The sequence below is a fragment of the Musa acuminata genome, chromosome BXJ1-3 (genome assembly GCF_036884655.1).
Source record: "Musa acuminata AAA Group cultivar baxijiao chromosome BXJ1-3, Cavendish_Baxijiao_AAA, whole genome shotgun sequence".
NCBI classification, from domain to species: Eukaryota; Viridiplantae; Streptophyta; class Magnoliopsida; order Zingiberales; family Musaceae; genus Musa; species Musa acuminata.
The window spans coordinates 4,237,813-4,260,943 of NC_088329.1; the positions used below are offsets into that span (position 1 = coordinate 4,237,813).

General features: G+C 40.9%; 5 protein-coding genes across 16 annotated transcripts; 1 reads left to right on the forward strand and 4 right to left on the reverse strand.

Annotated features, from left to right (window-relative positions):
• The first annotated feature begins 849 nt into the window (after window positions 1-849).
• LOC135617827 (F-box protein FBW2-like) lies at window positions 850-4,466 on the forward strand. 9 transcript variants are annotated; one of them, XM_065118505.1, is made up of 4 exons: window positions 1,107-1,304; window positions 1,943-2,077; window positions 2,354-2,662; window positions 3,576-4,466. In XM_065118505.1, exons 3-4 carry the CDS (start codon window positions 2,355-2,357, stop codon window positions 4,231-4,233), a joined length of 966 nt encoding a protein of 321 aa, XP_064974577.1. In that variant the 5' UTR covers window positions 1,107-1,304; window positions 1,943-2,077; window position 2,354; the 3' UTR covers window positions 4,234-4,466. The 9 variants fall into 9 exon arrangements, with proteins under 9 accessions (XP_064974546.1, XP_064974552.1, XP_064974577.1 ...); XM_065118491.1 differs by lacking the exon at window positions 1,107-1,304 and adding an exon at window positions 1,311-1,837; XM_065118474.1 differs by lacking the exons at window positions 1,107-1,304; window positions 1,943-2,077 and adding an exon at window positions 850-988.
• Window positions 4,467-4,963: 497 nt separating this feature from the next.
• LOC135617846 (plant cysteine oxidase 4-like) lies at window positions 4,964-7,421 on the reverse strand. Its single transcript, XM_065118528.1, has 5 exons — window positions 7,085-7,421; window positions 6,723-6,997; window positions 6,441-6,585; window positions 5,717-5,923; window positions 4,964-5,608 (listed from the first exon to the last, which is right to left on the reverse strand). Exons 1-5 carry the CDS (start codon window positions 7,215-7,217, stop codon window positions 5,508-5,510), a joined length of 861 nt encoding a protein of 286 aa, XP_064974600.1. The 5' UTR covers window positions 7,218-7,421; the 3' UTR covers window positions 4,964-5,507.
• Window positions 7,422-10,224: 2,803 nt separating this feature from the next.
• Window positions 10,225-12,980, reverse strand: LOC135617848 (pentatricopeptide repeat-containing protein At4g02750-like). Its single transcript, XM_065118539.1, has 2 exons — window positions 12,111-12,980; window positions 10,225-11,322 (listed from the first exon to the last, which is right to left on the reverse strand). The coding sequence occupies exons 1-2, from the start codon at window positions 12,802-12,804 to the stop codon at window positions 10,379-10,381; spliced, it is 1,638 nt and encodes a 545-aa protein (XP_064974611.1). The 5' UTR covers window positions 12,805-12,980; the 3' UTR covers window positions 10,225-10,378.
• Window positions 12,981-13,386: 406 nt separating this feature from the next.
• On the reverse strand, window positions 13,387-16,368 carry LOC135617867 (histone H3.3). Of its 2 annotated transcripts, none has more exons than XM_065118571.1 (5): window positions 16,269-16,368; window positions 14,343-14,414; window positions 14,139-14,215; window positions 13,945-14,035; window positions 13,387-13,864 (listed from the first exon to the last, which is right to left on the reverse strand). In XM_065118571.1, exons 2-5 carry the CDS (start codon window positions 14,412-14,414, stop codon window positions 13,694-13,696), a joined length of 411 nt encoding a protein of 136 aa, XP_064974643.1. In that variant the 5' UTR covers window positions 16,269-16,368; the 3' UTR covers window positions 13,387-13,693. The 2 variants fall into 2 exon arrangements, with proteins under 2 accessions (XP_064974643.1, XP_064974654.1); XM_065118582.1 differs by lacking the exon at window positions 16,269-16,368 and adding an exon at window positions 16,033-16,193.
• Window positions 16,369-16,715: 347 nt separating this feature from the next.
• LOC135617852 (O-fucosyltransferase 7-like) lies at window positions 16,716-21,560 on the reverse strand. 3 transcript variants are annotated; one of them, XM_065118558.1, is made up of 12 exons: window positions 21,033-21,559; window positions 20,478-20,576; window positions 20,214-20,322; window positions 20,066-20,133; window positions 18,719-18,807; window positions 18,459-18,639; window positions 18,245-18,373; window positions 18,022-18,155; window positions 17,727-17,940; window positions 17,458-17,636; window positions 17,258-17,353; window positions 16,716-17,185 (listed from the first exon to the last, which is right to left on the reverse strand). In XM_065118558.1, the coding sequence occupies exons 1-12, from the start codon at window positions 21,186-21,188 to the stop codon at window positions 17,038-17,040; spliced, it is 1,602 nt and encodes a 533-aa protein (XP_064974630.1). In that variant the 5' UTR covers window positions 21,189-21,559; the 3' UTR covers window positions 16,716-17,037. The 3 variants fall into 3 exon arrangements, with proteins under 3 accessions (XP_064974630.1, XP_064974622.1, XP_064974637.1); XM_065118550.1 differs by having other exon boundaries at window positions 17,458-17,642; window positions 21,033-21,558; XM_065118565.1 differs by lacking the exons at window positions 16,716-17,185; window positions 17,258-17,353 and having other exon boundaries at window positions 17,468-17,650; window positions 21,033-21,560.
• Window positions 21,561-23,131: the final 1,571 nt, after the last annotated feature.

Sequence of the window (23,131 nt, forward strand, 5' to 3'; positions counted from 1 at the left end):
CTCCTGGTGTCAGCAATGCCTGTAGGTAGATCAGTGCATTCACTGCGTGTGTGTGTGTGCGCGCTTAAGCATCAGCAGCAGAAGAGAGCCTTGACGTAACGGTGTTAATCCTCTTTGAGTCTCAGAGAGGCATGTCAAGTGAATGCACGATGAAGCCGCTTCACCTGCCATTGTTGGGAAGGTAAGCAGCAATAAATGCAGCAGAGTCGTCGCAGTTACCTTAAAGAAACCCTAATTTACTGAGCTACGTGAAAACTTAATACTCTTCCTCATTGCAGAAAGGAGGAGGAGTCGTCTGTGGGGTACGCGCTTCACTCACTCGAGTACTCGTCTCCTGGCACTTCCATTTGTTCTATTGCATGTGTCCTCAGCGTTTTGTTCTCTATATAATATGAATCCACCGTGATACAGTGGACAACAGGAGATGACAATCCTTTATCCTTCTTACTGGATGCCATGAATGCCGAGTTTGATGGAGAAGCAGAGAAACAAGACATTCCCAAGGAGGAGCTGCACACAAAGTGCCGTATGTTTGGGATCTTGCACCGAGCCATTACCATCCCATTCACATGCACTTTAATTCATGGAGCAGACTGCACATCAACCTCATTCAATGGCCATTCAACTTACCTCCTCCCTCCTCGTTCATGGAGTGTCAACGTCTGGTCACTGAGCCCCAAGTTGGAGGAGCTCAACGCTGCCACATGGGTCACCATTAAAGCTTCTGTGTGAGGTAAAAGCATGGTCCAGGAAGAAAAGGTCAGATAACATGTGGTCGAAGCTGCTGGATGCACCAAAGCATGCAAGAAAGAGCAGGAAGTCGATGACATACATGAGTAGGTGCCATCGTTTACACTCTCTGTCTCTCTGCAGGAGATGATGCCAAGTGAAGCCCTGAAGGCTGTGAGGTGCTTCACGCATATGAAACAACTCCAATGTTAGGGATGAATCCGGATCAAACCGGCCGGTCCAGATTTCCTCAGCCCCGGTCCAATTAAAATCCTTGATTTATTTATTATTATTTAAAAATAATGTTTTTATGGTACATGAAAAAAAATATTTGTTTTTTTTTCCTCAAATAAATCGTCCAAAACAATGCGGATATGAAGGCGCAAAAAAAACCAAGAGAGAGAGAGAAAAAAGTTGGGTCTTATTTGGTTTACATTTCGCGGTATTGTGTGTTTTTTGCCAATTGCCGAAAATTTTCTGGTCTCCTCGGTGTGTGGTGACGATTCTGTCGCTGCCTCTCTAATCTCTCCTGTTTGGAGGATTCATCAAAATTGTTTCTTTTAAGCTCTGCGTTGGTACTTTATCCATCTCTACTGTTTCCGAATGCCATTGTTTTCTTCTCTTCCATGGATGAGCTAAATCACAACGTTTGATCTCTTGTTTTTCTCTTTCTTCCCGTGCTTTCGTTTCTGTTTGTCCTTGTACTGTGATCCGTAGAGTTATCAGGAGCATATCTCGCACTGTTCTTTGCTAAAGCTGTTGTCTTTTTGATTGATTGGGATTCGGGAGCTGCTTCTCTTGCGCCGGAAGTAAATAACAGCGTCTCAGTTCTGTTTCCTCCGTTCTCGCCCTTTTTCCTTTTTATTTAATTTGTTGGTCGGTGGCATTAGTGAATTGATTTAAGAGCAAAGATGCAGTCTTTTTCTATTTTTATTCGGATCTCTCATGCCTTTTCTCGCCTTGATTTGGTTGTCAAGCGATTCTATAACGCAAGATGATGGCTTTGGAGTCACGGAAGATCTTACTCCTGGTTCCTGAAACCTAGGGTTCTTGATCTCTTGATCTTTCCAATTTTTAGAGAAGTTTCTTCATCTTGGTTCTCTTAAGGGTACATTTCTTTCGATTAAAAGATGGGTCTTTGCCTTGTGTTTTTCGCGATCAAAGTTCGGATTTTTACCCCTCGTAGTAAATTGCATTTGTTTGCCTCTTCCAGTCTTCCCCCTTGGGAGCCTTTTGCATCTCGATTTCGAGTTCATGGTTGCTAGATTTCGGTTTCCCAGGTGGCCAATGTTACAATGCGGAGAGGAGACCCTTTCTTTTTGTGATCTTTCAATCATATCTTGATCTGGTAATTTGGGTTTCACCATTTGATTCTGTTTTTCCTGGTACAGATTCTTTATTTCTTTACACATTTGATTCCTTCTTATGGTAGGATCGTTGGTTCTGCAATTCTTGAGCCTATTTCTCACATCAAATTGACCCCAAGAACTTTTCTTTCCCCTTAGTTTTCGAGTTCTTGATTTACTCTGCAACATTTTGAGTCAGTGCTTGTGGGTAGAATTTATTGATGCAGCCATATTCATTCACATTAGCTTTGGGGTTATTCTCTTTCTTTGGCTTACAGGATGGCAGATTGCAGTGAATTCAGAGCCTGGGAGGAGCTGATTCCTGATGCTCTAGGGCTAATCTTCCGCAACCTCCCATTGCAGGAGATTTTGACTGTGGTGCCCAGGGTATGCAAATCTTGGTACAGGGCGGTATCAGGGCCTTACTGCTGGCAAGAGATCGACATCGAGGAATGGAGCCAGCGGTGCAAACCGGAACAGTTGGATCAAATGCTTCAGATGCTTATAACTCGAAGTGGTGGTTCCTTCCGCAGGCTTAGTGTCTCTGGGCTTCTTACTGAATCTATGTTTACCTTCATTTCTGAAAAGTAAGTAGTGGTGTAGGTTGCATTTCTACAATTCTCTCTTCCTTGGAATTCTTTGAATTAGTTCATGAGATTGCCTGATTTTATAGATCTCACAAACTTGCCATTTTATTTCTTTTATGTTCACATTGCTTCCTTATTTGATTAAGGACTAATAGGATTGGTAGAACACACTGCAAAGATCTTAAGACGAAGTTTATATAGAGTCTTGATGTTTGGTGGTGTTTATAACTATATGGTTTGAAATTTCTAATATTTACATCAGAAGTGAGAATTGAGATGAGAAATTCTTGGAAAGACCTATTCATTTGTGCTGTTTCCATGAAGTTTTCTTCGAATTGTGGATATTGCATCATGTGATGAGTGAAGGACCTTCAGGATTAATGATACATGTCCCTTGAATTAAATACTGATGCTATGCTCAACAGTTAGTGGCCGGAAATATCCATGTAGTTGATTCCAAGTTGCCGGAACTACGGTTAATTATACAGACTTGCATGATACACACATCGATATTAAATTATTCAAACTTGCCTATTGATATACTGCTTATTACATATGATTATTCTGTGGAGATTACTTCACTTGCATAAGTATTTATTAGGTTGTAGTTGCTTGCTAACCTACTTGATTAACCTCAAGTATAAAACAACTTTATTAAAGTTTTTTATTTACTCCTTGTTGGTAGCTCAATTACTGTAGGAACAATGATCAGGTACTAATAAATGCAATGGTACCAAATTGAGGTTCTGTATGTACAATCTATTTGGTTTGCAAATTCTGTAGTTTCTTTTTTTTTTTTCATTATCCAAGACGTGACCAATAATGTTATTTAGGTTTGTTAATGTTGCATTTGATGGCTAAACATTTTTTGTTTGTTTTATAATTTTTTTCACTTTTTTTTTTGTTTTGCAAGTGCTGGTTCCCTTCAGAGATTGGAGTTGCCAAGGAGTGAAATAAGTGATTCAATAGTAGAACGAGTTGCACCGAGGTTTTCGAATATCACTTTCTTAGATGTGAGTTACTGCAGAAAGATAAGTGCTCATGCCCTAGAAACTTTTGGAAAGAATTGCAAGTTCCTCGTTGGGCTTCGGCGTAGGATGCATCCACAAGAGGTGGCAGACAAAGTCTGCCAAGACGAAGAGGCCTACGCCATCGCAAATACAATGCCCAAGCTGCATCGACTGGAGTTGGCCTACCTGCTCTTGACTACCAGAGGTGTCCTTGAGATCCTCTCCCGGTGCAGGGATCTTGAGTACTTGGACCTGAGAGGTTGTTGGGATGTCAAGCTTGATGAGAAATACATAAAGGAATGGCATCCTGGATTGAAGGTGTTGGGACCGCACGTCGTGGACTGCTACGAGCGGAGCTTCTGGGAAGATTGCTCAGACTACTCCGATTCTTCTGTATACTCCTGGGATTTCATGGATGACGGAGTCGATATATATGATGGAGGAAGTGATGATGATGGTATTTGGGATGATGATCAAGGACTAGAAGGTTTGGAAGTTCGGTTCTACGGAGGTGGTTTTAATGATGCATTTGCTGCATTTGAATGGCCTCCATCTCCCTGACTTGTTGGTTCTTGCTCGAAGAAACTTGATGCTACTACTTAAGTTACTTCTCTTCCAGAGCTTTTTAGAACCACTAAAATCTACTCTAAGATCCTGATCTATATGTCAATGCTTTGAAGTTTCTGGTTGGCATTTATGTGGAGATCAATCTCTAATGTTTAAACGAGGAAATGAATATGTCGGATCTCTTGTACTGTTCAATGAAAATGCTCATAAATATATGTTTGTACTGATGTCAAGCTGATAAAAGTATCGAGGCCTCTCCAACCATTGCAGCAAAATTTTGGATTCTGCGCTTTGTTGTTCCAAAAGATGATATGAATGAGAGAATACTCACTGTATTCTGTATCACTTTGCTCAATGATTTAGCTTGTGCTGCACAAGAACTAATCCTATTTCCATGATAGCTTTGCATTAATAATGCTGGTTCAGTATCTTGATAGTGATGTACCTTTATTTTCTTCAAGGATTCTGAGTTGGCCTTGAAGTTTCCCTTTGATGAGCCAATCGTGGATGTCTGGTGCTTATATCAACTTGTTATTCTTAATTATGTGATGAGGATGTTGCAGCAACTGAATTAAGTGATCTCAATGGCAATGAAGGGACCAGTTCTGATGCCCTTGTTAGTTCTTTTTATCTCAAGACAAGTGGTTTAGAGATGATGTTTAGCTTATATTAGCTTCAGATGAGCTGTAGCCTTCTATTAGAATTCTATTACTGGTGTGGCATATGCCATATGTTGGCAACTGGCAACATCTGATGATGCCTGGTACATTATCAATGGAGCACAGCCTTATTTGTCATTTACCATATTATGGATATTATTGAGACATTTGAAGATTACATCAAAGAATTATAATAAATTGAATGCTTTTGATATTACCTGAGAAATTGACATACAAAGAACTAAGATTCTTGTTGTTGTTTTTGTTGTTGTTGTTGTTGCATGCAGAGATTGAATTTGCATGGGAAACAGTTTGATGCTGATTTGGTTGGCAGAAAACAAACATTCGGTCTTGCCATTTGATGTGTATTTGATCAAATTAAAACCATGAAGCGTGCCAAAGAACTCCATGCAAAGCTCATGCTTTCTCGATCTGAAGCAAGCTACAGGTGGAAGGAACTGCGGGGTCTAAAGAACAGGAAGAAATATCTGAGGTTTACTTTGCCACAACACTTTCCAGTATCCAACCTCATGTTTCGACCTCATTCTCAAAATGTCAATCTATATACAGTGGAGTTAGATTTCCTCTGTACAAAACACTCGGTATCTGTCAGCAGGAATCCAAGTCGAAGAGGAGCTCAGGGCCGAGGTATGGAGCTCCGGCGACACGGAGATCGTCGGGCGTGTCTATCTCCTCCACCACCACAAATCCTACACCACGGAATCTAATCATATCTTATCCAAATTAAACATATAATCTAACAACAAGAGCATGTTCTCGATGGTTCAGTAAGCGCAGACCAGCACTAACTCACTCACCGGGAAGAGGAGGTATGGGGATGTCAACGTAGTAGGTTGATGGCCTTCCTTGCTCCTCCGAGTATGGTGGAGCCAAGACATCCAGTATGGCACAAGGAGTCAAGGCAATCAGAGAATGTATGTTGCCACCACTCCTTGGGAACAAAACTGATGCCTTGGATGAGGCTTGGAGGACAGAATCATCAGCTACAACCTTTGCTAACCCACCTATTATCCAACAAAAGAAAGGATGTTAATCTTAAGATTACAGAGAACCACTGATACAGATATGGAGATGCATAAACAGAAAGTGCTGTGAATTGTCATTATACATTTAACTTGTTTATCTTGACTGAGGCACATACAAATAACTATTGCTGTTCTCCAAGAAAGAACTTAGAACAAAGTTCAATTGAAGATTGTATGGTAATATATGGTCTAAGATTACGTCTTTAACATTCCTCAGAGCCTTGTTTGGTCAAACATTGTCTGAATTAGAGCCAACAAATGCAAATCTCATTTACTTGCAGTCGGTGGTTTCATCTTTAGTTGATTCCAATAGCAAACGAGCGAATTCAGGAAAAACATCAGTGCAGTTTCTAATCACACTCTCTCCATAAGCTTCTTTTTCTTATGGCATCAGTTTACCCTGTTCTGGGAAACATACATATTTCGAGGTTAAAGTTCTTCCCGGCCACTGTTCAGCATGCTTAAAGAAAGGGCTAAGAATCGCAAGGGTGCTTACTTCTTTTAGGGTTGGAGATTGGGGTGGTGACCCAGTCATAGGACTTGAGTGCTATGGAACCATACAACACTTTGGTGAGGACGACCATCCTTGGATGATCATGCAGAGGCAGCCTTGCACCAGCTGGGAAGCAGAACACTCCTATCTAACCAGCCACAGATCAGTTAGTGACGCGAATCCATGTCAGATCCAACATAAGAATCTTACAATTAGGTCGCATTGTTTCAGTGACATGCATCGGTTTCTCAAAATAGTAGAGTTGTAGAGGGAGACATTAAGTACCGAGAAGTCCTCGCATTCATGGATGTGTATGTACGTTATCTGCTTTATCGCGTGCCCCAAGATCAGTCCATGGCTGCCGCCGCCGCCGCTTCTCCCACTCGAAACGCTTCCTTCTGATGTTTCATCTGACGTCGTCGACGCTCGTGATCTTTCATCTCCAGATCCGTCGCTGCCAGAATCCACAGCCTCATCCCCAGATCCATCAATGGCGACACAGCTCGTGCTCTCATCCCCGGATGAACCATCGATTCCCACGTCGGCCGGTTCCATGGCATCTGCGTTCGAAGCAAGAAGATGAAGTATGTGATAACAGTAGCATGCAGCGAGCGCACGCACATCAGGATCGGCGGAAAGTGCGTTACCAAGGATGCCTTGGAGCCATCCGAGCTGCCTCGGAGTGGGAAGTCCTGCCCTCCCGGAGGAGAAGACCATGTCACAGGCATCATACAGCCGCTGCATCTTGCTGCCTTCAGCTTCCATGGGCTGCGCGGCCATGGCCGAGAGCGGAGAGGCAGCAGCCTTATAGTAATGGGTGCGAATAGGATGATCCGACTTCAACCTGCCGTCAGAGTAACGTCTGTGTATATATAGATTGCAATCTCCTGGTGGTTGGAAGTCCCACCGGAGGAGGCTTTACCACCCTTGCACACGTTTAGGAAACCATGGGCTCCCACAACTTCACAAGGGAGCTTTCTCTTTCTCCCACCACCCTCTCCCTGTTTTCCTGTTGCATGCTTATCCTCTTGCACGCACCGCACGCGACTGTTCATAGTAATAAACAAAACGTGCGAGCACCGGGTTCAGGTGCTGCTCCTGATTCCCACCACCTCCTCGTGAATAATATCTCCAGTGATATGTTCGTCTACAGATCGTTGTACGTATCATTCAAATAGATATTGGAAAAAAGTTGAAATCGTTATCGTCACCCGGTGGTGCTGATAAACCGACAAGGAGGGAGAGGAACGGGTGGCAGCAAATCCAAGCCGTCGCAGATCGAAATGGAAACAGCGGCAGAATACAAGCGGTCGCCAATGGTGGGCAAGCCTCTTTCTGCGCCGCGCGATGGTCTACCCCTGCTTCGGCCGCGACAGGCACCAGCCTTTTTTATATCTTCTCATCATTGCGTTAGCGGCATTCTTCTCATCGTACTAGACGTGGATTCGTGCGAGGACTATGAAGCTCCCTCTGTAGATTGGTGTGGAGGGGATCTTCGTGTCTATGCTTTAAGAACTGCGCAGGGGCGCAATGACTCCATCATGTCTCTTCCCCACCACTTCTACAGTGCTCGAATGCTCCACCAGATCACTGACGGCGACCACGAGAAGCCTGGGTCCCTCTGTAGTGTTCTATGGAGGTGGTGGGCCACCCTTCCCTGCGCTCCTGGTATTGGGTGAACTCACGAGATGGAAAGATTACAAGTCAGCCCTCTCTCTCTCTTTCTTTCTTATGGTGGGTCACGGGAGAATGACCGACGGGAGAGTTATCGGGGGCCCCTTTCGGGGTCTCGGAAGTAGTTCATCCTCCAACCGGGATCTGCCACGTCGGGTCGGAGTGGCAAGTGAAAGCAATCCATCAATGTCGTTGATCTCGTTATTCATTGCCCGTTGTTGTCATGCTTTAACTTGGCGTGATGGGATAGGGTGGCAGAAGGTCAACCAAGGAGTTGACCTGGGAAAACTGGGTGCCCCGTGAAAGGAAAACGTTGTCAACAATAAATTTCTGATGCAACAATTTAATATCTTATCAATCGATTGATTGAATTTATTAAAGATATATATATATATATATATATATATATATATATATTATTTATTTATATGTTCTGCTTCACAATGGGATCATTTGGGTGGACAGTGATTTGTCCAGAAAAAAGATAGCTAATAGACTCTTATGTATAGGAAAAGAATCCAAGAACTGTTTACACTTCACACGGTTATGAGGAGGACCAGCAAAGTTCCAATTCACGTAATTACAGCAAATTAAATGAAAGCAATAAAAGAAATCAAGTCCGCAACGCAACAACTCCCACATAATGATATTTCCTGTGTCACGTGACCTGTCCGATGGTACGACACATTGCGCATCACAATGATCATAACAGTGATTCGGCCCGCTGATTTCAGATGCAAGAAACCAGGCAGAAAAAATTGTGCACAACAGATGCAGCTTTCGAAGGCAGGAGGAAGTTTGTGTTACGATGGAAGGCAGATCACAAGTCACAATGATGACATAAGACAAACAGCTACTTACTGGGCAGAAAGGTTTCAGGACAAATGAAGAAAGAACATCATTCACCAGTATGAACAGATCGGTAGTATCAGTAGAAACCAAGTCTACAATGTCCGGCACATCATTCATCGGCTATGGAAAGGTCAGAATTGTCGGGGAAGAGTATGCTGCAAGTTGTAATACTGTATGACTTGACTTTTGTATATCCACTGCATGAGCCCACTGATTTATGCAGACTATTGAAACACAAGTTGTGAAGAGATTCTTGCATGAGTCGAGATGTAATTGGAACAAAACATGCAAACATATGCAGAAGAAGTAACAACACAATTATTATTATATAATTCAAGAGACAAAATCATCTGCTAACTGATGGCATAACATGCAACTTTAGAGACGTGGGTGCTAAGACATCAAAGTGGAAATAGCAAAGACAGTTCCAAAATCAAAGCTAAAACTCATAGAATAATGCAGAATACAGCAATTGTTGAAACATATTGTAGTAAAAGACAGATAGTGGGTAAAGATTGTAACACTGACCTCGGGGAGGAAAGCTTGGATGGTGGCAGAGGGCAATCACGTTTAATATAGCCACCAGTTTAAAGCCAATGATTGGACTTCTCTCCAACTGAATATAACTATGAAAATGAAGCAGTTGACCAAAATCTTAAAGACATGACAATGATAGAAAACACAAGTGTCACTATATATGACTGCAATAAATTCAAACTTAATCCTAACTAATCTAAACCCACGCTTAAGCAAATCCAGCTGCATCGCAACCTTTTTTACGTCGGGTATCAAGATGTCTCGACAACTAAAATCTACATACTTACCATGTTCTACTCACAATAAAATTTCATCTTAAATAACCACACAAGGTTTCTGTGAAATATAAAGAATGACCAGAGAGAATAACATAATTCAGCTCCATAAAAATAGCCTAATTAAAGGTATAACCAGACTAGATCATCAAAATTGGTCCATACATTTACATGTGCACACACATGAAAAATAAACAAATAATCAAATTCGAGAAAACAACAGATTGCTAGAGTTATAACTGGCCCTTGTTCATACAATTTTTCAACTTAGCTCCTATAAGAAACAAGCTGAACTTAATGCGGTTCTTACTTTCGATACTTGAAGATCATTCAAAAACTTGCAAGCTTTACAGACTTGTATTTATCCAAGTTCTGAAATTATATAGGACAATAGTCTCTCTAAGAACACATGGAACATGCAGCACAACATTTAATCACACCCCTTGAACTGGAAAAGATATAACAATTTGACCTAAAGTTTACTTGCTATTTCTTACATATGCATATGTTACATTTAAATTAGTTACAATATAATGCTTCTTGTTAGCGGAAGTATAAATATCTCATCTGCATACAAGCTAGTCTTTGAAAGATGTGCCTCTACTACAAGGACAAGTTAGCATAATGACTAAACATTTTCATATGAAAACCTATCCTCTCAAGCTCAGAAAGAATTTTATCAATATCCGGATGTGATGCATCTCCTACCGAAAACAAATGAACCTTGTCAGCAATCTGAATCCAACTGTATCCGGGTTGTTTCTTGGCTCCATTCTGTTTCATTAAGCCTCTCACTTTAACTACTTCCCTCCACATACCAGCTGCAGCATAAATATTTGATAGCATCACATACGCCCCCGACGTCCTAGAATCCGACAGAATTAGCTTCTTAGCAACCAATTCTCCTAACTTAACATGGGAGTTCATTCGGCAGGCTGCCAGCACAGCACCCCAGGCAGAAGTCTCTGCTTCATACGGCATTTCTCTAATATACTTACATGCTTTCTCTAAATGTCCTGCTCGACACAGCATATCCACAAGGCATGCATAATGTTCAGCCCTTGGATGTATCCTGTACTTGGACATCATCAGATTGAACCAATTTAAGCACTCCTCAACTTTTGCCACATGCCCACATGCAGACAAGATACTGAGGAATGTGATCTCATTTGGTATCATGCCCTTTTCTTCCATCTCACTGAATAGAGAAAGAACATTATCATAGTCACCATGCTGCGAACATGCTGCAATAATTGCGTTCCAGGAGACCAGATCTCTATTCTGAATGTTCTGAAAGATGAACTGTGAATCACCAATGCAACCACACTTGCTGTACATAGTTATCAAAGCATTACATAGTGATACATTCAAGAGCAATTTAGTTTTAATGGCAAAAGCATGAGTTCGCTTCCCTCCTTGTAGCAATCCCAGAGCAGAACATGCTGTCACGACAGCAATAAGCGTAGCATGGTCCGGTTTCATGCCTGTATTTTGCATTTGGATATACAGTTTCAGCGCTTCCTCACCATGCCCGTTGTGCACATAGCCTGAAAATAAAAATAAAATAACAAAGATACAGAGATGAGCTCAAGCATGACTAGTTCGAACAAATGCTACATAAAATAGAGGCACCAAGAAATTGCTAGACAGTTCATATTCTTAATTTCTATATGTTCTTTAAACAATGTAAATGACATGAAATCGACAACACTGTTAAAAAGGGTACCCAAGGACAATCATACAAGAAGGTATAGAATGATATAATATGGAAAGACATGACCTGCTGTAAAGAACCATGACAGTGGAAGTGTGCGATATGAAACTCGAGAATGGGAAACCAGATAATTTCAAGTTTATAGATGAAAGAAGAATTAAAGACACAAGAGATCAGGATGAGATACTTTGAAGTCACTTGAGCAAGCTGAACGATATTGACACATGCATCATATGCCTGGACAAGTATCCAAGCACTATGTTTCACAGGTATAACAAATGTTGCATTAGTTGTTCACCACAGGGATCCTCACATCTTCCTAGGGCGGCACTCTCTTGCTTGACTGAGAAACACTGCTCACCTAAGCCCAAAACTTAAGAGACCATCTATTCAATTGCCTCTGATCAACTATAAGAATTCTTCTCAGAACAAGATTACGTTATGAAGCATTTTTACAAATTAAAAAGGCCCTTTGGAATTATTCAATGAATTTTCAGAAGCCTCCATGAATTGTTGAAGCTCCATTGTTAAGATGAATTATGTCGGATTTTTTTTTTTCACTTATCTTCCAGACAGTGCCTAACTTGAAAGAAATTCAAGCTAAAAATCTTCCAACCATACCGGCCATCATCGCATTCCAACAGATTAGATCCTTGTGCCTAATCCCATTAAATATGCTCCTCGCCTGCTCGACATTCCCCTCCTTGCAGTACCCTGTGATCATCGCTGTGATGGCAGCCAGGTTTTTCTCTGGCATCCGGTCAAACAAATACCTGGCCTCCTCGTACCTCCCATTCTCCACGCACCCACTTATCATGGCAGCCCATGAGACCGCGTTCTTCTTCGGCATTCTATCGAACAGATCACGGGCCCTGTCAACCTCCCCTTTCCGCGCGAGACCATCGACCATCGCGGTGTATGAGACCACATTCCTCGCCGGCATCGCCACGAACAACCTCTCGGCTTCTTCGAACCGGCCATACTTTACGAGCCCAGAGACGATGGCATTCCACGAAGCGACATTCCTGAGGGGCATCTTTGCGAAGTAGTCGAGCGCCTCATCGGGCCTCGCGTTCTCGAGGCAACCGGCGATGATGGAGTTCCAAGACACGGTGTTCCTCTGGGGCATGGAGTCGAAGAGCCGCTTCGACCCCTCGAGGTCTGAGTTCTGCCAGTGAGCGGTAAGGATGGCGTTCCAGGAAACGGTGTCGCGGGTGGGCATTCGGTCGAACAGTTGGCGGGCGGCATCGAGCTGGCCGGCGCGGCCGAGGGATCCAATCCGGAGGTTGTGGAGAAACACACCCCTCGGGGACATGGCATGCGGGAGAGGTTTCGCGGATCGGAATAAAGCATTGGTTTTGGAATAGAATGGCAGAGGATGATTTAAAGATTTAAAGATTTAAAGTAAGTGGCATACTGCAAGAAAGAGAAAGAACAATTACGTAGTTTTGAGGAGAAGGTGGGGAGTGGCTGTTTTAAGTATTAAGAGCCACCAACTGGTTTTTAGAGGCTATATTTAAATTAGTCGAGACACTTCTCGAATTAGGTTAATTAATTATCTTTAATAATTTTATACTTCTAACAAAACCTTTTTTATTTTTTATTTTTTAAACTTACCTTTTTAACCTATCCAAACTTCTCAATACATCACTTTGTTAGTATAAAGATTCGAAAGATAATTACTACAAACTAATCTATAATTAACTCTCCTAGATTTGGAGAATACATTTATATTAGTTTGACAAAAGCTATACTATATTGAATGGAAAGCATCATTCTCGATATACATACGCATTCAGCAATAGCTAAAGCAACCATCTCGATGAAAGTATAACATGCATCACAACCAGACGACCAGCATCTAATAAAACAAAGAGCTCTTAGAAAACACCTGACATCTGAAAGTATTTGAGATCATTGACGAGGCCATATTAAATGCGAACAACAAACACTCCGTATACGTCGTATCACAAATCTATAGAAGAGACGATCGCATATAGATTCGTCTCAGTTACAGATTGGCACACAAGGAAAACTATCAGTCATCAATAACAGGATGGATCCAACACAGAGTCATACTACTATGAAACCTACTACTAGAAGTTCAGCTTGTTTTAAGCACAAGAGCAGCATGGATAACACAAAGTCCGACAACTGTTAACAGCAAGTGTCATGCATAACAGATGAGACAAAAACAGTCAGCTTTAAGCCCTTTCACCACGGATCCTCCGGGCCAATTGGATATCCTTGGGCATTATGGTCACACGCTTGGCATGGATGGCACACAAATTGGTATCCTCAAAGAGACCCACCAGGTAGGCTTCAGCAGCCTCTTGCAAAGCAAGCACTGCATGGCTCTGGAATCGCAGATCAGTCTGCACGATACAAGCAATTGCAAGGACTCATACATCATATGAACCACCAACATATAATGTCACCAATTCAAACTTCTTACCTTAAAATCCTGGGCAATTTCTCTAACAAGCCTCTGAAATGGCAACTTCCTTATCAGAAGCTCTGTACTCTTCTGATACTTCCGAATCTCACTAACATTTTTTCCATTACCAAGCCAAACAATAAGTTGAAGACAACAAACGAGAAAAAAAATAGAACAGATCAGCACAACCCCACCAGTATCACAGAGCATACCGTAATGCAACAGTCCCAGGCCGATAACGGTGGGGCTTCTTCACTCCGCCAGTGGTAGGGGCTGATTTGCGAGCAGCCTAAACAAACAACAGAAAACAATTACATGGAGAAAGTGAAACGGCAAGGAGGACAGAAGATAAACATATTAAGATAGAAGCAACAGACACTGATCTCAAAGTGTTAATTAGAAAGTAGTAATCAGACCTTGGTGGCAAGTTGTTTCCTTGGAGCCTTCCCTCCAGTGGACTTGCGAGCAGTTTGCTTAGTACGAGCCATCTGGATTGGGGGTAAAAAAAACCATTAGGTGTACTTGAAATATGACAGATCAAGTGCATCCATAGCTAGTCACTTTAAGTGCATTGCAAATGTATCTAAAGAAGTTCAAGACAGGACCTTCAACAAACTGTGCACAGAAATTCCACAAATGAAGATAAAATACTTTTATTTCAAAAGAACCCACCATAAGAATAACATGAGCATAACTAAATCGAAGATCCCTCACACCCTTACATATGTATGCATTTGTGACACAATTACCTCAGGTTGGGAAATGGCATAACATTGACAAAACACATAAGCAGATAAATCAGAAAATCACAAGGTAAATTTTAAATTCAAAAGAAAAAAGGGGCATGGAGTGACAACTCATTTAAACTTGTTAACTTCATAATATAAATAAAAACCAACACTTGTCAAGATGTCGACATAAAAGATGGAAACAAATTCAGGAAATATTTATTAAATCCAAAACATTTAAATGCATGACATTGTGAAGAAACATCTGTTGCAAAAGATATTGGCAGTGTACACAGATTAAAGATTTATTTTATACATCAGTAGATGAATATATTATTCTGAATCACCTGGACAAAATAACAAACAACATGAATAGAAGCACCCACTGAATAGACCAAATAATATTAACCAAACATATTATCTGAATCTCATACAAGCCATACAGATAAGAAACCAAAGCTGCACATGTTTATATCCACGTTTGTACTCTAATTTTGCAAATTTAGATCTTCTACATGATCCATAGAGAGATAAATTAATTCTATTCACATTCTGACTGCATTAGAAAACAATAAGATTTAGTTTTTTTATATGACACTTGACTCAGTCTTCCTGTCCAAGAAACATAATTAAGAAAATGAGCAATCACCTTAAAAGTTATTTGCAACATATTTGATTTATGTATTGATCAAATTTATTCCCACCTGAACCAAGTTTCCACCAATATCCATCACAATATATCCCATATCCATAACCACATCCACTAATAACTCTAAGAGGAATATAATTTCTCCAATTCCCCAATAGTTATTAGCAATAGCTCCAAAAAAAAAGTTATTCCCTGGCCTAAGTAAACAACCAAGACAGAAGCCTAAATTTCATGCAGATGGAGGGCAACTGTAATTAAAATCACTTGCGCTCTCAATTTGAGAATTTATTGACGATGAATCACATTGCCATCATTAAACTAAAAGCTCCTAGCTCTGGCCACATATAATCAGATAAAGGGTCTACAAATCAGTTCTCCGACACAGATTATCCACAAAGCACTTAAGACATCACTCTAAAGCATTCCCGATTTCAACAGTGCGGAGAATGATCCCAGCCCCAAACGAACATGCAGAAAACCTCAAACTTCATAGCACCTATCGTTCTCATACGCACACAATAGGTTACAATTTCTCAAGAAAATTGCACAACCGAGAGGCAATCCAAGAAAGAATAGCAAACCCCCGATTAGATCAATTAGAATTGCTGTAATTGTTTTATGTGTGTACAATAAGATCTTTCTATTACGACGATGCAATTCGACCAAACAACACATCAGAGATTAAAGATTGGAAACAGCGACAACAGAACCCTCCAGTATCGAACGCACCACAATGTGCAACGATGATATCAGCAATCGCTTCGAATTCCTACACCCAAATACGCAACTGCGGCAGCGTTCCACCGCATCCAGAAAAGATAATAAAACCCTCCTAACTCAATAATAACAAAGAAAAGAAGAAACGCCAACGAGATAACATCAAGAAATCAAACAGGAAACCAACAAGCGAACAAAATATCCGAAACAGCCCAACAAAATTACAAGGAACCAAGCCGGATTCCTACCTCTCGAAAGCTTCGAACCCAAAGCCGACGACCAAAACTCGAACGAAGTCGCAAGTCGAGCCCGTTTAATAACCCTCCCGCGAACTCCCTCTCTCTCTATATCGCTCGCTCTGTCTCTCTGTGTCGTCTGATCGATGTGATCAGCGGCTGAGATGAATCCTCCTTGGTTTTCCTCGCGTCGGTGTGGGGACGGTTGAGATCCCGTGTTGTTGTGTTTCCTTGCCATTGGACCAACGGTTGAGATCTATGCTTAGGTCCCGAGGTGGATCGTGACTCATTGCTGGCGGCCTGCTATTGGCTCAAGAGCCTCTTCCATGGATTAAGGAAGCTAATGGTTTTTTGTGATGCTCTTTGAGACAGCAAACATATATATATACACACGAAGTTACAAAGTTTCAATGGGGCCCACGCTTGCCAGGGCCACACGCGGATGCGATAAAGCCGCCGGAATAGAAACCATACAAATATATATATAGATTCCATTTAGTTGTCAGCTCACGAAGATACACATGGTGATTATTTTCCAGTCAAAAATAAAAATTGCCCTTTTCTGAGAAAAGAGAAGCTATTCCTATTTTGTGGCGATCAGTATCTGAGTGAAGCCAAGCTGCAAGCTTTTGTATGGCACTCCCATCCTTCAGCCTTCTACCTGCTTTTGCTTTGGAGCTACGGGACTCGGATTGCGTCTCTGTAATCTGCAGCTTCAAGCTGCTACAGTGCAACCAGCTCCAAACTCTTCAGTTGGTTAACGTCTACGAATCTAAATCTCTCACGGTCTCTGAGAACTCGTAACATCTGATTCCAACCGGCATAAACAATCGGGAAGAGGGTTCTCGTAGAACGCTTCCTCGGATCGAAACCTCTCTTTTCCTCTGGTTCCGGAGATGGGACCTTTTCTCTTACGAGGCGACCCTTGTCTGATGAACTCATGCAATGAGATCAATACTGAAGCAAGAACGTAAAGATGGGATTTTTCGATGATCACATACCGTCTTTTATGGATTTCAGATGTCATATCTGATAGCTTTTTTCCTTCTTTAATCGATCCCCGCTCGATTTTATCAAACAAATGAACCAGTGCCTTCCTGCAGGGGCACTTGTAAGTTAGCAGCTTACCTATCAGGAGTGATGGTTCTTCTTGAGTGAGATCGATCGAGCTTTAATGGTTCCTTGTAAGTTAGCAGCTTACCTATCAGGAGTGATGGTTCTTCTGTGGCCCAAGAAACGGCGGTGGCCCTCGACTGCCCTGGCCATGTTTCCCAAGTACGATGAAACGAAAACATCACTCTCCACAGAGACGATGTAATCCAACGCCGCCATTTGAGCTGCATACGGTCTGAATGGTTCCAGTTCATCTGCTGATGCTAACTTTTCCTAGGAAGCTACGAACTTAAGACCCGAGAAGGAAGAAAGAAAGAAGAGATTTCAAGGAAAGAACACTTTGAAATGTATTTGTACCTTGCTCATTAGTATGGGAAAATGGGATTCCAGATCAACCATATGAGAATCACCTCCGTAAATGTCACCTGCTGCAATGTATATTGGGGTATTTGATGGATATCCTAAAGCAGAGAGGAAAATTCCAACCTCTTTTGGTGTAAGGGGACAATAGCCCTTTGATCTCTGTTGCATGGGGTCAATATCTTTCACCTTCCAATATGGTATAATTTCTCTGCCAAAGTAGAAGAACATAATAAGATCGAGGGAATTGATTGCTGAGGCAATAGAGATATTGATCTGTCAAAGTACTTACCTAATTGTTGTCAGCTCATCAGCTTCAGAAGCACTCAGACCATATGTGCAACCACTAAAAGCAAGCATGTCCTTCTCATACCGCAAGTGTAGAGCAATAAATGGACCATATGATCTCATTCTCTCAACCAATAACTACAATTTGCATGGAAAGCAGATTACCACAAAAATAAGATCCTAATGCAAGTATGTTAACGGATCGACAAGTATAACTAGGCTATTACTTTTCCTAGTCCTTCGATGCCAGGGGCAAAACGAAGAGCCTGATAGAAAGCCCGGCAACGAAGCTTCTGTATGTCGGGGGGCAAATTGTTGTTAGCAAGACGAGAATCTGATTTCGCGGCACGAATGACCTGCGAATCAATTTCAAGAATTAAAATGCATACAGGATGGTATAGAAGTTTATTTTTCTCCTTTTAGGTAATACAGGTACCACACCTTATGATAATCCCATAATTGAGATATCTTGTCACGGTAATATTCTATCCCAGACCAGCTTTTGAAATATTTCACAGATTTGGTAGCTGCAGCAAACTCCTTTGGTAGTTTCTTCATGATTTTCACATCATTTGCCAAAGAATGTATGAAATAATCTTCATCAAAGACATCTGAAAAATTGCTGCCATGAAATGATGCATCTATTAGTACAAGATGAATTTTCAAAGTTTTTAAAGGAACATGAAGATTTTGAGTACTACCTTGAATCTTGCCAAAATGAGCTCTTATCAAGTATTGGAATCACAAGAGTGGCATTTATAATCCGTGCGATGGCTACCATGTCAGATATCTGCCATGAAAAGTGCAATGCACTCATAAGAAATTAGGAAAAGGAATCACACAAGTATTGAAACATTCTAATGAATCTTTGGAATAACTATCGAGTTTAAAGAGGAAACTTAACAGTATTGGCAAGATTGGGAGGCAGCAAAATAAAATTCAAGGATTAAGATTTTCTCAGGCATTATTGGCAAGCAATAGATTTTCAAGCAATAAGATTTTCTCAAGCAGTAAAAAAAAATTCAAGCATTAAGATTTTCTCAGGCATTATTGTGATGCGACACAAAAAGAACTGTTACTTTTCAATAATTTAGTTTAATTTTAATTGAAAACCCATTTTTTGCTAGTTTCTAAGTGGGCAATTCAACCAGGACAACTACTTTGGCTAAATCCAATTACAGGATTCTCTGTGTAGCAATCAAAGAGTAATCATAATATCCCTTAGCTTTTCCTTAAAAACTGTTAGGCAGAGGCAATATAGATAGGAATCATAACAATTGGTCAGAATTTGATGTCAAGATTGTGACCAAACTGCAGGAATCTCCGTATAGCAATCAAAGAGTGATAGCCTTTCATGATATATTTAGCTTTTCCTTAAAAACTGTAAGGTAGAGCCAATATAGATAGGGTTCATAACAATTGGTCAGAATTTGAAGTCAAGATTGTGACCAAACTGCAGGACTCTCTGTGTAGCAATCAAAGAGTGATAGCCCTTCATGATATATCTTAGCTTTTCCTTGAAAACTGCTAGATAGAGCCAATATAGATAGGGTTCATAACAATTGGTCAGAATTTGATGTCAAGATTGTGATCAAACTGCCTATTCTTCCATTTCCAGAACCTGCAATTGACTTGACTTGACTTGCTTGCATATGAAATCAACATAATTTACTGATTGTGTTCTTGGTTGCAGAAGATGCATCTTTGTTTCCTATTACTTCCTGCTTTGCCTTTATTTGGCAATTAAAGTACTATGCCCACACACACACACACACACACAATATTATTTATGGATGGTAGCTTGCTGCCTAATTATTTTCTTTGTTGCTCAATAAGAATAGAAAGCAAATATTAGCAAAGAGACCGATTAATTTCCAACACTATGTTCATGTTCATGTTCGATCAACTCAAGACAGTTGACATATGCTTGCAGTTAATTCAATTTTCTTCTTGGACAACTATTCAGGCAAAGTAGAAGTGCAAATTGGATTCGTTCTTTGACCATCTAGAACAGAACACAAGCAAAGAAACAAGGAACAATTGCTTACTCCTGCTCTCATCTGGTTCAGCCCACCATTGGTGCTCACTAACAGGTATCCTCGTGACTCTCCAGGAGCTGCAGCAAGAGAAGCCATTTCTTGACATGAACAGCCAAACGAAGAAAGAAGGAACAGGAACAAAGCGGAAATACATTACGTGAGTACGATGAGGTGGGTTTAACGCAAGGCACGAAACCACCATGATTTGATGGAGGCTTCCACAGCTTCTCCGATTCCTGCGACGCCTCCTGGTTGGTATCATCCCACTGTCAAATCTAGAGGAGTGAAAAGAATGGAAGAGATGGCATAGTTTACTTAGCGTTCCAAAGACTGACGTCAACGGGATCAGGCAGTGAGGAATTGCAACTTTGGAGTTAAGCTGAAGGCAAAATCTATCGAAGCCATCGGGCCGGAGAGGTACCTGATGGAATGCGGTGGGCGACTTGGAGAGTTGAGGAGGAGCCATTTCTTGCATCCATGCGAGCTCAGAACGCCGACTTCCATACCCAATCTCATGTCTCTGCAGTTAATCGTCGTATTGTCATTGCACCGTTATGATATCTTCCACAGAACAAGGAAGAACAGTGAGCTAGAAAAGGAATGAGAAGTTATATAACCAAGAAGGAATCTGTAGAAGAACAGCTTCCCATCGAACAATCCCTTTCGTTCAATTTTATTCAAGAACCATCAAGAGAACTAAAGGCGGCGGTTTCTCGTACCGATATTGTTGCTGAAAACACTAAAATAATCGATTTTTATCCAAGAAACATCAACGACAAAGAGGCATGAACAGATCCTAACGCTAAAGAACCGGTTCTTGCTCAAGACATATCGACAATCAAGAGAGATACAAACGAAAAGAACATCTCCAAAACCGCCGAAAAAATCCAAAGAAAACAGCATCAAGAAGCAGCCTTTACCAAAGAAACGTCGAATGGCCAAGAGAAGCAAACAGAGGGAGAAGACAAGGAGAGACCTTGGCGAGCGTGTAAGCAGCGAGGAAGGGCGAGGAGGTGGAGGAGGGGGAAACGTGCACGTCCAGCAGCGCCACCAGGGAGACGGTGGCGATGGCGCATATCAGCACCGACCGCAGGACGGCCACGCTGCTCGGCCTCAACGTGCGCCTCTGCATCTCCTTCTCTCTATCGATTACCCTGCTTCTCTTCTTCCTTTCCTTTCCTTTCTCTGTTCACGGCCGTGCCGCAGGGCAAGTACCTTTCACCTTTGGCGGAAGGAGCAGAGCATATGTGCGAACGAGAGGGAGTGCGCGTGAATGCGTGCCCGAGAGTGCAGATAATTGAATAAAGAACCGCTGATAGGACGGGAATCGCAGCCAACCGAACCAAAATCCTCTGCTTTCTTCTTCCCTTCCATGTTCCACACGTCCCAACACAATATATTTCACTGTCCCCACTCGGATTCGAACACATTTCACGCCATCTCGACGGAGATCGTAGGGTCTCAGATCGTGGAACAAATCTCGACGCTTCTTCTTCTCCTCCTCCTTCGTCTCTCTCTCTCTCTCTCTCTCTCTCTCTCTCTCTCTCTCGTAACTCGAGGAAGAAACACTTGCCATTTCAATCCACCGCAATGAATTGTTACCGTTCGCGAGACTACTGTGCTCGATTGAGGAAACTGCCTTACCCAACAATGTATTATTACGCATGTCAGAGTCAGATATTTAGGTTTGTTTTTTCCCAATTAAAATATTTATTAGTAATAAATTGATCATTAACCTATTTTAGGAGACTATTTATCCTTCATAATAATTATCATCGATACTATCTAAGAATTATCGTCTAACTCATTTTTCGAGAATTATTTGATCCCAACGTCACATGAGTTAAAGATTTATCGACTAAGTTTCGTATATCGAATCTTGACGAGATGATACAAAAATAATATAATTTTAAAAAAAATATATTATAATTCTCTATCTATATACATCTAGAAAATTCAAGTTATTCACTTTCGTATGTATAAAAGAGATTTGGTGAAGTGAATTGATAGCTATTCGGCAATACATACTTTAGTGCTCGATCAAAGACACTTCTTTTACATGCAATATCAATAATGTGGGAGACAAGACTTGTCTCCTAACTAATAGTAACAAGAAGGGTTGTCCATAATGTGATGCAAACCCAAGAATGAATTGGCATTGGAATCGTCCCATGAGGCATGTAGTCAGTCACATGATCATGTCCTCCAGCTCAATAATGTAGCAATATATACTTCCAACATTGGAATCATATGGTATATAATGTTTGTTTGCTACAAAGGGCATGCATCTTTGGACAGAGAGAGGGATGGGGGCAGTAGTGTTTCAATCACACTTTGAAGGAGCAAAAGATTCCATGAGATGTAAATATACATAGCGATAACTTTTTGATTTGATGGCCGCTTGGAAATTTGTGCCCGTGATTTGATAGGAATGATGTTCGTATGCTAATCGAGAGACATTATTGATTCGTTTATATTTGGACACTTTTGAGTCCAATTTCTCTTTTGTTTTTGTTACTCAATTATTTATGTACCACCAAATCCAAATTATCAACCTCTTGTACAAGTAAGTGATAATTTTAATCTTGTCATGGTAATTTTTTTGTTGTTTCATATGTCGAGATTTAGAGTCAAACTTAGGTACAATATCCCAAAATAATCAGCTTCAATCGAGCTTCCTATAAAATTGTATCGAAACAAACAATAAGTCTTTCGATTATGTTAAGTTAGTGTCAAAAATAATCGGTGGATACTAAATGATCTTTAGAAGTAAGTAAAAATTAATCCACATGAATAAACAATCATGTGCGATCATTACGAGTTACTCAAACGTGACAAATAATCGAATCGTCAAAGATTACTCATTAACATCCGTTTAATTGACTCAAATTACTCATTATTAATCATTGTCGTCGATGCATTCAAATGGATTAAAATTTTAAATATATAAAATGTGTTTATACTTTAGTAAATTATATATTAGAGGGACAAATTCCTATTATTATAATATATATATATATATATATGTGTGTATATATAGCCATAATTTTTTTAGTTTTGTAGAAGCATATATAA

What these genes read in the sequence shown, in the direction of transcription:
- LOC135617846 (XM_065118528.1), bottom strand. Translation starts at nt 7,217, where the DNA reads ATGGCCGCGCAGCCCATGGAAGCTGAAGGCAGCAAGATGCAGCGGCTG. An exon ending in ATGGCTCCAAGGCATCCTTG is followed by an intron (nt 6,998 to 7,084) that starts GTAACGCACTTT and finishes CTTCGAACGCAG; the next exon opens with ATGCCATGGAACCGGCCGAC. An exon ending in ATGAATGCGAGGACTTCTCG is followed by an intron (nt 6,586 to 6,722) that starts GTACTTAATGTC and finishes GTGGCTGGTTAG; the next exon opens with ATAGGAGTGTTCTGCTTCCC.
- LOC135617848 (XM_065118539.1), bottom strand. Translation starts at nt 12,804, where the DNA reads ATGTCCCCGAGGGGTGTGTTTCTCCACAACCTCCGGATTGGATCCCTC. An exon ending in TTGGAATGCGATGATGGCCG is followed by an intron (nt 11,323 to 12,110) that starts GTATGGTTGGAA and finishes TTTTATTTTCAG; the next exon opens with GCTATGTGCACAACGGGCAT.
- LOC135617852 (XM_065118550.1), bottom strand. Translation starts at nt 21,188, where the DNA reads ATGCAGAGGCGCACGTTGAGGCCGAGCAGCGTGGCCGTCCTGCGGTCG. An exon ending in TGAACCAGATGAGAGCAGGA is followed by an intron (nt 18,808 to 20,065) that starts GTAAGCAATTGT and finishes TTTTCATGGCAG; the next exon opens with ATATCTGACATGGTAGCCAT. An exon ending in TTCCCATACTAATGAGCAAG is followed by an intron (nt 17,643 to 17,726) that starts GTACAAATACAT and finishes GTAGCTTCCTAG; the next exon opens with GAAAAGTTAGCATCAGCAGA.
- LOC135617867 (XM_065118571.1), bottom strand. Translation starts at nt 14,414, where the DNA reads ATGGCTCGTACTAAGCAAACTGCTCGCAAGTCCACTGGAGGGAAGGCT. An exon ending in GGAAACAACTTGCCACCAAG is followed by an intron (nt 14,216 to 14,342) that starts GTCTGATTACTA and finishes TTGTTTGTTTAG; the next exon opens with GCTGCTCGCAAATCAGCCCC. An exon ending in AAATTGCCCAGGATTTTAAG is followed by an intron (nt 13,865 to 13,944) that starts GTAAGAAGTTTG and finishes TGTATCGTGCAG; the next exon opens with ACTGATCTGCGATTCCAGAG.
- LOC135617827 (XM_065118474.1), top strand. Translation starts at nt 936, where the DNA reads ATGTTAGGGATGAATCCGGATCAAACCGGCCGGTCCAGATTTCCTCAG. An exon ending in TCCAGATTTCCTCAGCCCCG is followed by an intron (nt 989 to 2,353) that starts GTCCAATTAAAA and finishes TTTGGCTTACAG; the next exon opens with GATGGCAGATTGCAGTGAAT. An exon ending in TTTACCTTCATTTCTGAAAA is followed by an intron (nt 2,663 to 3,575) that starts GTAAGTAGTGGT and finishes TTGTTTTGCAAG; the next exon opens with TGCTGGTTCCCTTCAGAGAT.